General features: G+C 54.4%; 1 protein-coding gene across 2 annotated transcripts in view; it reads left to right on the top strand.

The window, feature by feature from the left end:
- The first annotated feature begins 232 nt into the window (after positions 1 to 232).
- Positions 233 to 13,768, top strand: part of TMEM9B (TMEM9 domain family member B) — a 17,188-nt gene continuing 3,652 nt past the window's right edge. For both annotated transcript variants that reach the window (XM_082270794.1, XM_082270793.1), the window contains exons 1-4: positions 233 to 390; positions 4,044 to 4,135; positions 6,001 to 6,109; positions 6,599 to 6,733. In XM_082270794.1, coding sequence (XP_082126920.1) covers positions 289 to 390; positions 4,044 to 4,135; positions 6,001 to 6,109; positions 6,599 to 6,733 — 438 coding nt within the window. In that variant the 5' untranslated portion in view covers positions 233 to 288. The remainder of the gene's footprint in view (positions 391 to 4,043; positions 4,136 to 6,000; positions 6,110 to 6,598; positions 6,734 to 13,768) is intronic.

The raw sequence follows: 13,768 nt of genomic DNA, 5'->3' as shown, positions 1-13,768 counted from the left end.
GTTTTTATTATTGTTAATAAACAAAAATGTACACTCCGATGTCTCCTCTACATATAGATGATGTGGGGGAGGGGATGGTATCAGTTCTCCTCTCCCTCTCTGTGGCTCTGTATGCAGTACTCGGTATTTCCTCTAGATGGCGGTGTTGCGCTCAGCTCAGGGCGGAGATGTGAAGGGTGGAACTGATGTTCGGGGATTTCCGGGTCCCGGGGACAGTATTGGACGGTGCACAGGCGGACGGAAGTGGGGCGGAAGTTGAGCGGAGTCAGGTGACAGAGGAGTGTAATCATGGCGGCGCTCCGGGGGGCTGGGTTGTCGGTCTGTGCTGCGGTCCTCTTCCTGCTGCTGGTGTCAGTCCGCTCCGAGGATAAGGATGACAAGGAGGGAAAGGTGAGAGTCCGACATATCGGGGGACCGCCCTCACCTCATACACCCCTCCCCCATCTCAGAGTCCCTCCCTATATAAACTGAAACCCCTCCCCATTTCATAGTGCCCTCCCTATGTACACTGAGATCCCTCCCCCATCTTAGTATCCTCCCTATATACACTGAGACCCCTCCCCTGCCCATAGTCCCTCCCTATATACACTGAGACCCCTCCCCATCTCATAGTCTCCTCCCTATATACACTGAGACCCCTCCCCATCTCATAGTCTCCTCCCTACATACACTGAGATCCCTCCCCATCCCATAGTCCCTCCCTATATACACTGAGACCCCTCCCCATCCCATAGTCCCTCCCTATATACACTGAGACCCCTCCCCATCCCATAGTCCCTCCCTATATACACTGAGACCCCTCCCCATCCCATAGTCCCTCCCTATATACACTGAGATCCCTCCCAATCCCATAGTCCCTCCCTACATACACTGAGACCCCTCCCCATCTCATAGTCTCCTCCCTATATACACTGAGACCCCTCCCCATCTCATAGTCTCCTCCCTATATACACTGAGACCCCTCCCCATCTCATAGTCTCCTCCCTACATACACTGAGACCCCTCCCCATCTCATAGTCTCCTCCCTACATACACTGAGACCCCTCCCCATCTCATAGTCTCCTCCCTATATACACTGAGACCCCTCCCCATCCCATAGTCCCTCCCTATATACACTGAGACCCCTCCCCATCCCATAGTCCCTCCCTACATACACTGAGATCCCTCCCAATCCCATAGTCCCTCCCTACATACACTGAGACCCCTCCCCATCTCATAGTCCCCTCCCTACATACACTGAGACCCCTCCCCATCTCATAGTTCCCTCCCTATGTACACTGAGACCCCTCCCCATCTCATAGTCCCTCCCTATATACACTGAGACCCCTCCCCATCTCATAGTCCCTCCCTATATACACTGAGACCCCTCCCCATCTCATAGTCTCCTCCCTATATACACTGAAACCCCTCCCCATTTCATAGTGCCCTCCCTATGTACACTGAGACCCCTCCCCATCTCATAGTCCCTCCCTATATACACTGAGACCCCTCCCCATCTCATAGTCCCTCCCTATATACACTGAAACCCCTCCCCATCTCATAGTCTCCTCCCTATATACACTGAGACCCCTCCCCATCTCATAGTCCCCTCCCTACGTACACTGAGACCCCTCCCCATCTCATAGTCCCCTCCCTATGTACACTGAGACCCCTCCCCATCTCATAGTCCCTCCCTATATACACTGAGACCCCTCCCCCATCTTAGTATCCTCCCTATATACACTGAGACCCCTCCCCTGCCCATAGTCCCTCCCTATATACACTGAGACCCCTCCCCATCCCATAGTTCCTCCCTATATACACTGAGACCCCTCCCCATCTCATAGTCTCCTCCCTATATACACTGAGACCCCTCCCCATCTCATAGTCCCCTCCCTACATACACTGAGATCCCTCCCCATCCCATAGTCCCTCCCTATATACACTGAGACCCCTCCCCATCTCATAGTCCCCTCCCTATATACACTGAGATCCCTCCCCATCCCATAGTCCCTCCCTACATCCACCGAGACCCCTCCCCATCCCATAGTCCCTCCCTATATACACTGAGACCCCTCCCCATCCCATAGTCCCTCCCTACATACACTGAGACCCCTCCCCATCTCATAGTCCCCTCCCTATATACACTGAGATCCCTCCCCATCCCATAGTCCCTCCCTACATCCACGGAGACCCCTCCCCATCCCATAGTCCCTCCCTATATACACTGAGACCCCTCCCCATCCCATAGTCCCTCCCTACATACACTGAGACCCCTCCCCATCTCATAGTCCCCTCCCTATATACACTGAGATCCCTCCCCATCCCATAGTCCCTCCCTACATCCACCGAGACCCCTCCCCATCCCATAGTCCCTCCCTATATACACTGAGACCCCTCCCCATCCCATAGTCCCTCCCTACATACACTGAGACCCCTCCCCATCTCATAGTCCCCTCCCTATATACACTGAGATCCCTCCCCATCCCATAGTCCCTCCCTACATCCACGGAGACCCCTCCCCATCCCATAGTCCCTCCCTATATACACTGAGACCCCTCCCCATCCCATAGTCCCTCCCTACATACACTGAGACCCCTCCCCATCTCATAGTCCCCTCCCTATGTACACTGAGACCCCTCTCCATCTCATAGTCCCCTCCCTATGTACACTGAGACCCCTCCCCATCTCATAGTCCCCATCCTACATACACTGAGATCCCTCCCCCATCTTAGTATCCTCCCTATATACACTGAGACTCCTCCCCATCCCATAGTCCCTTCCCTATATACACTGAAACCCCTCCCCATCAGATAGTCCCCTCCCTACATACACTGAGATCCCTCCCCCATCTTAGTATCCTCCCTATATACACTGAGACCCCTCCCCATCCCATAGTCCCTCCCTATATACACTGAGACCCCTCCCCATCCCATAGTCCCCTCCCTATATACACTGAGACCCCTCCCCATCCCATAGTCCCCTCCCTATATACACTGAGACCCCTCCCCATCTCATAGTCCCCTCCCTATATACACTGAGAACCCTCCCCATCTCATAGACCCCCCCCCCTCCCTACATACACTGAGATCCCTCCCCCATCTTAGTATCCTCCCTTTTTTACACTGAGACCCCTCCCCATCTCATAGTCCCCTCCCTATGTACACTGAAACCCTTCCCCATCTCATAGTCTCCTCCCTATATACACTAAGAGCCCTCCCCATCTCATACTCCCCTCCCTATGTACACTGTGACCCCTCCCCCATCTCATAGTCCCCTCCCTCTATACACTGAGACCCCTCCCCCATTTCATAGTCCCCTCCCTCTATACACACTGAGACCCCTCCCCATCTCATATTCCCCTCCCTATATACACTGAAACCCCTCCCCCATCTCATAGTCCCCTCTCTATATACATGGAGACCCCTCCCCCCATCTCATTGTCCCCTCCCTATATACACTGAAACCCCTCCCCCATCTCATAGTCCCCCTCCCTATATACAATGAGACCCCTCCTCATAGTCCCCTCCCTATATACAATGAGACCCCTCCCCATCTTTTAGTCCCCTCTCTATATACACGATCACCCCCCATTTCATAGCCCCCTCCCTGTATACACTGAGACCCCTCCCCCATCTGAGTCCCCTCCCTATTTATGCTGAGACCCCTCCCCATCTGATGACGTCACCGGCGTGTCCGCAACGCGTTGCGGAGCATGTACATTTAGAAGATGGAGAAGATGCGCGCTCCTTTCTTAAGCTCTCATCTTCTGAATGCGCATTCTGCAAAAGGCGCTGTGAGGACGCCGGTGACGTCATCTCGGTCAGTTCCGTCCCTCGCTTCTCGCTCTTCCCCATCACCCTCCCATCCAGCTGGCAGGGACAGCCTTACGAGTGGCAGGGACAGCGGCAGCGCGGGGTTAGGAAGCCCCTGCGCCCCCGGACTTTGACCATAAAGCCGTCCTGGAGCTCCGCCCAGTCCCTTCACCTCACTATGAGGACCAATCTGAGGTCAGAATGTCGGATTATTTGTAGTATGAGAAAATCCTCTTCTCTGTATTGCAGAAATCTGAAGACGTGCGCTGCAAGTGTATCTGTCCTCCATACAAGGACAAACCCGGGAAGATCTACAACACCAACACCACACAGAAAGACTGGTGAGTGGTGGGGGATTGGGGAAGGACAGTGGAGGGTTAATGAGGGGCGTTGGAGAATTGGTGAGGAGCGTTGGAGGGTTGGTGAGGAGCGTTGTAGGATTGGTGAGGGGCGTTGGAGGATTGGTGAAGGGCGTTGGAGGGTTGGTGAGGAGCGTTGGAGGATTGGTGAGGGGCGTTGGAGGGTTGGTGAGGGGCGTTGGAGGGTTGGTGAGGGGCGTTGGAGGGTTGGTGAGGGGCATTGGAGGGTTGGTGAGGGGCGTTGGAGGATTGGTGAAGGGCGTTGGAGGGTTGGTGAGGGGCGTTGGAGGATTGGTGAAGGGCGTTGGAGGGTTGGTGAGGGGCGTTGGAGGATTGGTGAGGGGCGTTGGAGGGTTGGTGAGGGGCGTTGGAGGGTTGGTGAGGGGCGTTGGAGGGTTGGTGAGGGGCATTGGAAAGTTGGTGAGGGGCATTGGAAGGTTCGTGGAGGATTGGTAAAGGGCTTTAGTGGAGGATTGGTGAAGGGCATTGGAGGGTTGGTGAGGAGCAGGGGGCGCTGGAGGAGTTGTGGACGTATGGTGAGGGATGGTGAGGAGTTGTGGAGGTATGGAGAGGGGTGGTGGAGGATTGGTGAGGAGTTGTGGAGGTATGGAGAGGGGTGGTGGAGGATTGGTGAGGAGTTGTGGAGGTATGGAGAGGGGTGGTGGAGGATTGGTGAGGAGTTGTGGAGGTATGGGGAGGGGTGGTGGAGGTATGGAGAGGGGTGGTGGAGGATTGGTGAGGAATTGTGGAGGTATGGGGAGGGGTGGTGGAGGTATGGGGAGGGGTGGAGGATTGGTGAGGAGTTGTGGAGGATTGGTGAGGAGTTGTGGAGGTATGGGGAGGGGTGGTGGAGGTATGGAGAGGGGTGGTGGAGGATTGGTGAGGAGTTGTGGAGGTATGGGGAGGGGTGGTGGAGGTATGGAGAGGGGTGGTGGAGGATTGGTGAGGAGTTGTGGAGGTATGGGGAGGGGTGGAGGATTGGTGAGGAGTTGTGGAGGATTGGTGAGGAGTTGTGGAGGTATGGGGAGGGGTGGTGGAGGTATGGAGAGGGGTGGTGGAGGATTGGTGAGGAGTTGTGGAGGTATGGAGAGGGGTGGTGGAGGATTGGTGAGGAGTTGTGGAGGTATGGGGAGGGGTGGTGGAGGTATGGAGAGGGGTGGTGGAGGATTGGTGAGGAGTTGTGGAGGTATGGAGAGGGGTGGTGGAGGATTGGTGAGGAGTTGTGGAGGTATGGGGAGGGGTGGTGGAGGTATGGAGAGGGGTGGTGGAGGATTGGTGAGGAGTTGTGGAGGTATGGAGAGGGGTGGTGGAGGATTGGTGAGGAGTTGTGGAGGTATGGGGAGGGGTGGTGGAGGTATGGAGAGGGGTGGTGGAGGATTGGTGAGGAGTTGTGGAGGTATGGGGAGGGGTGGTGGAGGTATGGAGAGGGGTGGTGGAGGATTGGTGAGGAGTTGTGGAGGTATGGGGAGGGGTGGTGGAGGTATGGAGAGGGGTGGTGGAGGATTGGTGAGGAGTTGTGGAGGTATGGGGAGGGGTGGAGGATTGGTGAGGAGTTGTGGAGGATTGGTGAGGAGTTGTGGAGGTATGGGGAGGGGTGGTGGAGGGTTGGTGAGGAGATTGGCAGGGAGTGGTGGAGTGATAAGTAGGAGAGGAGAAGCATAGTCCACCTAGGACTTCAGAACACCACCCTCTCTCCATAATATAGGATGGAGGTGTTCTGTAGTTCAGAGGTAAACCAGGCAGGGCTGATAACACTGCAGGGTGCTCAGGACAGTAAATTGTGTTGCCACTTTATTCACCCGGCTCATGCAGTTCCGTGTAACATGTGACTCTCTTCTCCCCTCCAGTGATTGTCTCCATGTAGTCATCCCCATGCCGGTCCCCGGTCCGGACGTGGAGGCGTACTGCCTGCGCTGTGAGTGCAAATATGAAGAACGGAGCTCCATCACCATCAAGGTTGGTGTCGGGGGGGGGGGTGGTGTAGCATCTATCTTTAAACCCTTCTTGAGCCACCATACATCTGTGCCCCCATTGGGGTCTCCCTGCCTGTTTTGTGCCCCCATCGGGATCTCCCTGCCCGTCTTGTGCCCCCATCAGGATCTCCCTGCCCGTTTTGTGCCCCCATTGAAGTCTCCCCTCCCGCTTGTGCCCCCATTGGGGTCTCTCCGCCCGCTTGTGCCCCCATTGGGGTCTCTCCGCCCGCTTGTGCCCCCATTGGGGTCTCTCCGCCCGCTTGTGCCCCCATTGGGGTCTCTCCGCCCGCTTGTGCCCCCATTGGGGTCTCTCCGCCCGCTTGTGCCCCCATCGGGGTCTCCCCGCCTGCTTGTGCCCCCATCGGGGTCTCCCCGCCTGCTTGTGCCCCCTTCGGGGTCTCCCCGCCTGCTTGTGCCCCCATCTGAGTCTGGGCTTCACAGGTGATAACATGAGATATTCTGCCCCCTGCAGGTGACGATCATCATCTACCTGTCCATCCTAGGCCTCCTCCTGCTCTACATGGTGTATCTGACCCTGGTGGAGCCCATGCTGAAGAGGCGTCTGTTCGGCCATTCTCAGCTCATACAGAATGATGATGATGTCGGGGTAAGTGGTGTAAATTCCTTCACCTATAACCAAACTTTCTTTATCATCCATTGAGGGACGCAGGGATTCATAAACAGGCGGGTTATACTGCCACCTCCAGGAAAGTTGGGACTCTGGCATACAGAAGTTGTAACCAGCCTCATTACGACCCCTCATTTACCCAGCGTGCCTCAGTTTTTGCTAGAAGGCTTCCTCACTAGAGCTGAAGGAAAGGCATCCAACCTCCTAGGACACTAGCAAAAACTGAGGCATGCTGGGTAAATGAGGGGTCATAATGGGGCTGGTTACAACTTCTGTATGCCAGAGTCCCAACTTTCCTGAAGGTGGCAGTATAACCCGCCTGTTTATGAATCTCTGTGTCCCTCAAAGTGAAGTTCACCAGTAATGGCCGGGGGTGTCTTAGCAACAAGGCAGGATAGGATGATGCCATCTCTGGGAGGTTTTCAGCTAGACTTTGGGAGGAACCTAAATAGCCTACACCTATAACAGGGGCATTATACAATGAAAGCTCGCTCTTGGGATAGTGGATGTGAGTAGTAATTAGCTAGGAGTGTCTTAGCAACGTCCTAGCAACCGGGTAGGGCAGGATGATGCCATCTCTGGAAGTTTTTTGGCTAGACTTTGGGAGGTGTGTAAATGGCCTACACCTTTAACAAGGGCATTATCCACTGAAAGCTTGCTCTTAGGACGGTGGGTGTGAGCTGTAATGGCTGGGAGTGGCTTAGCAACCTCTTAACACCAAGGCAGGACAGGATCGTCATCTCTGGGAGGATAGACTTTGGGAGGAACCTAAATGGCCTGCACCTATAAAAAGGGCGTTATCCAAGGGGGGCTCGCTCCTGTGATAGTGGGGGTGAGCAGTAATGTCTGGCAGTGTTTTAGCAGAGTCCTAGCAACAAGGAAGGGTGGGATGATGCCATCCTTGGGAGTTTTTTGGCTAGGCTTCGGGAGGAACCTAAATGGCCTACACCTATAACAGCCATTATCCAATGAGAGCTTGCTCTTGGGACCATGGGTGTGACCAGTAATGACTGAGAGTGTCTTAGCAACATCCTAGCAACAAGGCAGGGCAGGATAATGCCATCTCTGGGAGTTTTTCGGCTAGACTTTTGGAGGTGTGTAAAGGGCCTACACCTTTAACAAGGGCATTATCCAATGAGAGCTTGCTCTTGAGACTGTGAGGGGTGTGAACAGTAATGACTGAGAGTGTCTGAGCAACGTCCTAGCAACAAGGCAGAGCAGGATGATGCCATCTCTGGGAGGTTTTCGGTTAGATTATGGGAGGAACCTAAATAGACTACACCTCTAACGGGCATTGTCCAATGAAAGCTCGCTCTTGGGATAGTGGATGTGAGCAGTAATAGCTAGGAGTGTCTTAGCAACGTCCTAGCAACCAGGCAGGGCAGGATGATGCCATCTCTGGAAGTTTTTTAGGCTAGACTTCGGGAGGTGTGTAAATGGCCTACACCTTTACAAAGGCATTATCCACTGAAAGCTTGCACTTAGGACAGTGGGTGTGAGCTGTAATGGCTGGGAGTGGCTTAGCAACGTCTTAGCACCAAGGCAGGACAGGATCGTCATCTCTGGGAGGTTTTTGGCTAGATTTCGGGAGGAACCTAAATGGCCTGCACCTATAACAAGGGCATTTTTTTTGGTAACCCCTTAAATCCCAGTTTGATTCGGCTGGTGTGGCCTCCATCCTATTTTATAACACTGAGCAAAATTCTAAACACAACACTTTTGTTTTTGCCCCCATTTTTCATGAGCTGAACCCAAAGATCTCAGAATTTCTCTATGTACACAAAAGGCCGATTTCCCTCCAATATTCTTCACAAATCTGTGTAAATCTGTGTTAGTGATCATTTCTCCTTTGCTGAGATAATCCGTCCACCTCACAGGTGTGGCATATCAAGATGCTGATTGGACAGCATGATTATTGCACAGGTGTGCCTTAGGCTGCCCACAATAAAAGGCCACTCTAAAATGTGCAGTTTTATCACACAGCACAATGCCACAGCTATTGCAAGATTTGAGGGAGCGTGCAATTGGCATCCTGACTGCAGGAATGTCCACCAGAGCTGTTCCCCTGTGAATTGAATGTTCATTTCTCTACCATAAGCCGTCTCCAAAGGCGTTTCAGAGAATTTGGCCGTACATCCAACCACCCTCACAACCGCAGACCACGTGTAACCACACCAACCTAGGACCTCCACATCCAGCATCTTCACCTCCACGATGGTCTGAGACCGGCCCAGGACCTTCACATCCAGCATCTTCATATCCAAGATGGTCTGAGACCAGCCCAGGACCTCCACATCCAGCATCTTCACCTCCAAGATGGTCTGAGACCAGCCCAGGACTTCCGCATCCAGCATCTTCACCTCCAAGATGGTCTGAGACCAGCCCAGGACCTTCACATCCAGCATCTTCACCTCCAAGATGGTCTGAGACCAGCCCAGGACCTCCACATCCAGCATCTTCACCTCCAAGATGGTCTGAGACCAGCCCAGGACCTCCATATCCAGCATCTTCACCTCCAAGATGGTCTGAGACCAGCCCAGGACCTTCACATCCAGCATCTTCACCTCCAAGATGGTCTGAGACCAGCCCAGGACCTCCACATCCAGCATCTTCACCGCCAAGATGGTCTGAGACCAGCCCAGGACCTCCACATCCAGCATCTTCACCTCCAAGATGGTCTGAGACCAGCCCAGGACCTCCACATCCAACATCTCCACCTCCAAGATGGTCTGAGACCAGCCCAGGACCTCCACATCCAGCATCTTCACCGCCAAGATGGTCTGAGACCAGCCCAGGACCTTCACATCCAGCATCTTCACCTCCAAGATGGTCTGAGACCAGCCCAGGACCTCCACATCCAGCATCTTCACCGCCAAGATGGTCTGAGACCAGCCCAGGACCTCCACATCCAGCATCTTCACCTCCAAGATGGTCTGAGACCAGCCCAGGACCTCCACATCCAACATCTTCACCTCCAAGATGGTCTGAGACCAGCCCAGGACCTCCACATCCAGCATCTTTACCTCCAAGATGGTCTGGGACCAGCCCAGGACCTCCACATCCAACATCTCCACTCCAAGATGGTCTGAGACCAGCCTAGGACCTCCACATCCAGCATCTTCACCTCCAAGATGGTCTGGGACCAGCCCAGGACCTCCACATCCAACATCTCCACTCCAAGATGGTCTGAGACCAGCCCAGGACCTCCACATCCAGCATCTTCACCTCCAAGATGGTCTGAGACCGGCCACCCGGACAGCTGCTGCAACAATCAGTTTGCATAACCAAAGAATTTCTGCACAAACTGTCAGAAGCCGTCTCAGGGAAGCTCATCTGCATGCTCGTCGCCCTCATCGGGGTCTCCACCTGACTGCAGTTTATCTTGTAACCAACTTGAGTGGCCAAATGCTCACATTCAATGGCGTCTGGCACTTCGGAGAGGAGTTCTCTTCACGGATGAATCCCGGTTTTCACTGTACAGGGCAGATGGCAGACAGCGTGTATGGCTTGGTGTGGGTGAGCGGTTTGCTGATGTCAGCGTTGTGGATGGAGTGGTCCATGGTGGGGGTGGGGTTATGGTATTGGCAGGCGTATGTTATGGATGGAGTGGCCCATGGTGGGGGTGGGGTTATGGTATGGGCAGGCGTACATTGTGGATGGAGTGGTCCATGGTGGCGGTGGGGTTATGGTATGGGCAGGCGTACATTGTGGATGTAGTGGCCCATGGTGGTGGTGGGGTTATGATATGGGCAGGCGTAGGTTGTGGATGGAGTGGCCCATGGTGGCGGTGGGGTTATGGTATGGTCAGGCGTAGGTTGTGGATGGAGTGGCCCATGGTGGCGGTGGGGTTATGGTATGGTCAGGCGTATGTTATGGATGGAGTGGCCCATGGTGGGGGTGGGGTTATGGTATGGGCAGGCGTACATTGTGGATGGAGTGGTCCATGGTGGCGGTGGGGTTATGATATGGGCAGGCGTACATTGTGGATGTAGTGGCCCATGGTGGTGGTGGGGTTATGATATGGGCAGGCGTACGTTGTGGATGGAGTGGCCCATGGTGGCGGTGGGGTTATGGTATGGGCAGGCATATGTTGTGGATTGAGTGGCCCATGGTGGCGGTGGGGTTATGGTATGGGCAGGCATATGTTGTGGATTGAGTGGCCCATGGTGGCGGTGGGGTTATGGTATGGGCAGGCATATGTTGTGGATGGAGTGGTCCATGGTGGCGGTGGGGTTATGGTATGGGCAGGCGTACATTGTGGATGTAGTGGCCCATGGTGGTGGTGGGGTTATGATATGGGCAGGCGTACGTTGTGGATGGAGTGGCCCATGGTGGCGGTGGGGTTATGGTATGGGCAGGCATATGTTGTGGATTGAGTGGCCCATGGTGGCGGTGAGGTTATGGTATGGGCAGGCGTACATTGTGGATGGAGTGGCCCATGGTGGCGGTGGGGTTATGGTATGGGCAGGCGTACATTGTGGATGTAGTGGCCCATGGTGGCGGTGGGGTTATAATATGGGCAGGCGTACATTGTGGATGGAGTGGCCTATGGTGAGGGTAGGGTTATAATATGGGCAGGCGTACATTGTGGATGGAGTGGTCCATGGTGACGGTGGGGTTATGGTATGGGCAGGCGTACATTGTGGATGGAGTGGCCCATGGTGGCGGTGGGGTTATGGTATGGGCAGGCGTATGTTGTGGATGAGTGGCCCATGGTGGCGGTGGGGTTATGGTATGGGCAGGCGTATGGAGTGGCCCATGGTGGCGGTGGGGTTATGGTATGGACAGGTGTATGTTATGAACAAGGAACACAGGTACATTTTATTGATGGCATTTTGAATGCACAGAGATACGGTGAGGAGATCCTGAGGCCCATTGTTGTATCATTCATCCACGACCATCACCTCATGTTGCAGCATGATAATGTGGATGGAGTGGCCCATGGTGGCGGTGGGGTTATGGTATAGGCAGGCGTATGTTATGGATGGAGTGGCCCATGGTGGCGGTGGGGTTATGGTATGGACAGGCGTAGGTTGTGGATGGAGTGGCCCATGGTTGCGGTGGGGTTATGGTATGGGCAGGCGTACGTTGTGTATAGAGTGGCCCATGGTGGCGGTGGGGTTATGGTATAGGCAGGCGTATGTTATGGATGGAGTGGCCCATGGTGGCGGTGGGGTTATGGTATGGGCAGGCGTATGTTATGGATGGAGTGGCCCATGGTGGCGGTGGGGTTATGGTATGGGCAGGCGTAGGTTGTGGATGGAGTGGCCCATGGTAGCGGTGGGGTTATGGTATGGGCAGGCGTAGGTTGTGGATGGAGTGGCCCATGGTGGGGGTGGGGTTATGGTATGGGCAGGCGTAGGTTGTGGATGGAGTGGCCCATGGTGGCGGTGGGGTTATGGTATGGGTAGGCGTATGTTATGGATGGAGTGGCCCGCGGTGGGGTTATGGTATGGGCAGGTGTACGTTGTGGATGGAGTGGCCCATGGTGGTGGTGGGGTTATGGTATGGGCAGGCGTACGTTGTGGATGGAGTGGTCCATGGTGGGGGTGGGGTTTTGGTATGGGCAGGCGTATGTTATGGACAAGGAACACACGTACATTTTATTGATGGCATTTTGAATGCACAGAGATACCGTGAGGAGATTCTGAGGCCCATTGTTGTGCCGTTCATCCACGACCATCACCTCATGTTGCAGCATGATAATGCGCGGCCCCATGGTGCAAAGATCTGTACACAATTCCTGGAAGCTGAAAACATCCCAGTTCTTGCATGGCCAGCATACTCACCGGACATGTCACCCATTGGGCATGTTTGGGATGCTCTGGATCGGCGTATAGGACAGCGTGTTCCAGGTCCTGCCAATATCCAGCAACTTCACACAGCCATTGAAGAGGAGAGGACCAACATTCCACAGGAACCAATCACCAACCTGATCAACTCTATGCCAAGGAGATGTGTTCACTGCGTGAGACAAATGGTGGTCACACCGGATACTGACTGGTTTTCGGACCCTCGTTCCCAGGCACATGCTGGGGATCTTTCATGACCCTGAGATCTGCTGGCAGTATAAAATAGCCCCCCATCCCCCCCCCCCCCCCCCCCCACCACCTGGTGTTTACAAAGCAATGCCATGGGAAGACGGTGGCAGCGCCTCCCTGGCTCCGCATTGAATTCATGTTGATAAAATGAAAATCTGGTAACCCGATCCGCGTTCCGGGAAAACCTCCGCCACCACCTGCCGCTTGTTGTGTAAACTCCGAGTGACAATGGGACCGGAGAGACACCGCCGAGGGCTCACCGCCTCCCGTCATCTCCGTCCGCTGATACAGATATACATTAGTAGAAAATACCGTCTGACTGGCTGTGTGCACACATTTTTCATTTATGTCCAATTTCCTGTTTAACCCCTTCCTGCCCGTCTCCACATCCCTTAACTACTTTGTACCACTTCGCTCCTACCTGTGAAAATCTACTTTTTTGCTAGAAAAGGAGAGGGGGGGGGGGGGGGCTGTATGGGGCCCCGGGGGTTTCTAAGGATGGCCTTGGTGTAAGGTCATATAATTTATCAATGGGTGAACAGTTTGGGGGGGGGGGCTGTATGGGGCCCCGGGGTTTCTAAGGTTGGCCTTGGTGTAAGGTCATTGAATTTATCAATGGGGGAACAGTTTGGGGGGTGGGGGGCTGTATGGGGCCCCGGGGTTTCTAAGGTTGGCCTTGGTATAAGGTCATCTAATTTATCAATGGGGGAACAGTTTGGAGGGGGGGGGGGCTCTATGGGGCCCGGGGTTTCTAAGGTTGGCCTTGGTGTAAGGTCATCTAATTTATCAATGGGGGAACAGTTTGGAGGGGGGTGGGCTCTATGGGGCCCGGGGTTTCTAAGGTTGGCCTTGGTGTAAGGTCATCTAATTTATCAATGGGGGAACAGTTTGGAGGGGGGGGGGGGCTCTATGGGGCCCGGGGTTTCTAAGGTTGGCCTTGGTGTAAGGTCATCAAATTTATCAATGGGGGAAC

Source organism: Pelophylax lessonae, assembly GCF_965119305.1.
Source record: "Pelophylax lessonae genome assembly, chromosome: 10".
In the NCBI taxonomy this organism is placed as follows: domain Eukaryota; kingdom Metazoa; phylum Chordata; class Amphibia; order Anura; family Ranidae; genus Pelophylax; species Pelophylax lessonae.
The sequence above is the reverse complement of the archived record's forward strand: the minus strand, read 5'-3'. Positions and strand labels throughout refer to the sequence as shown.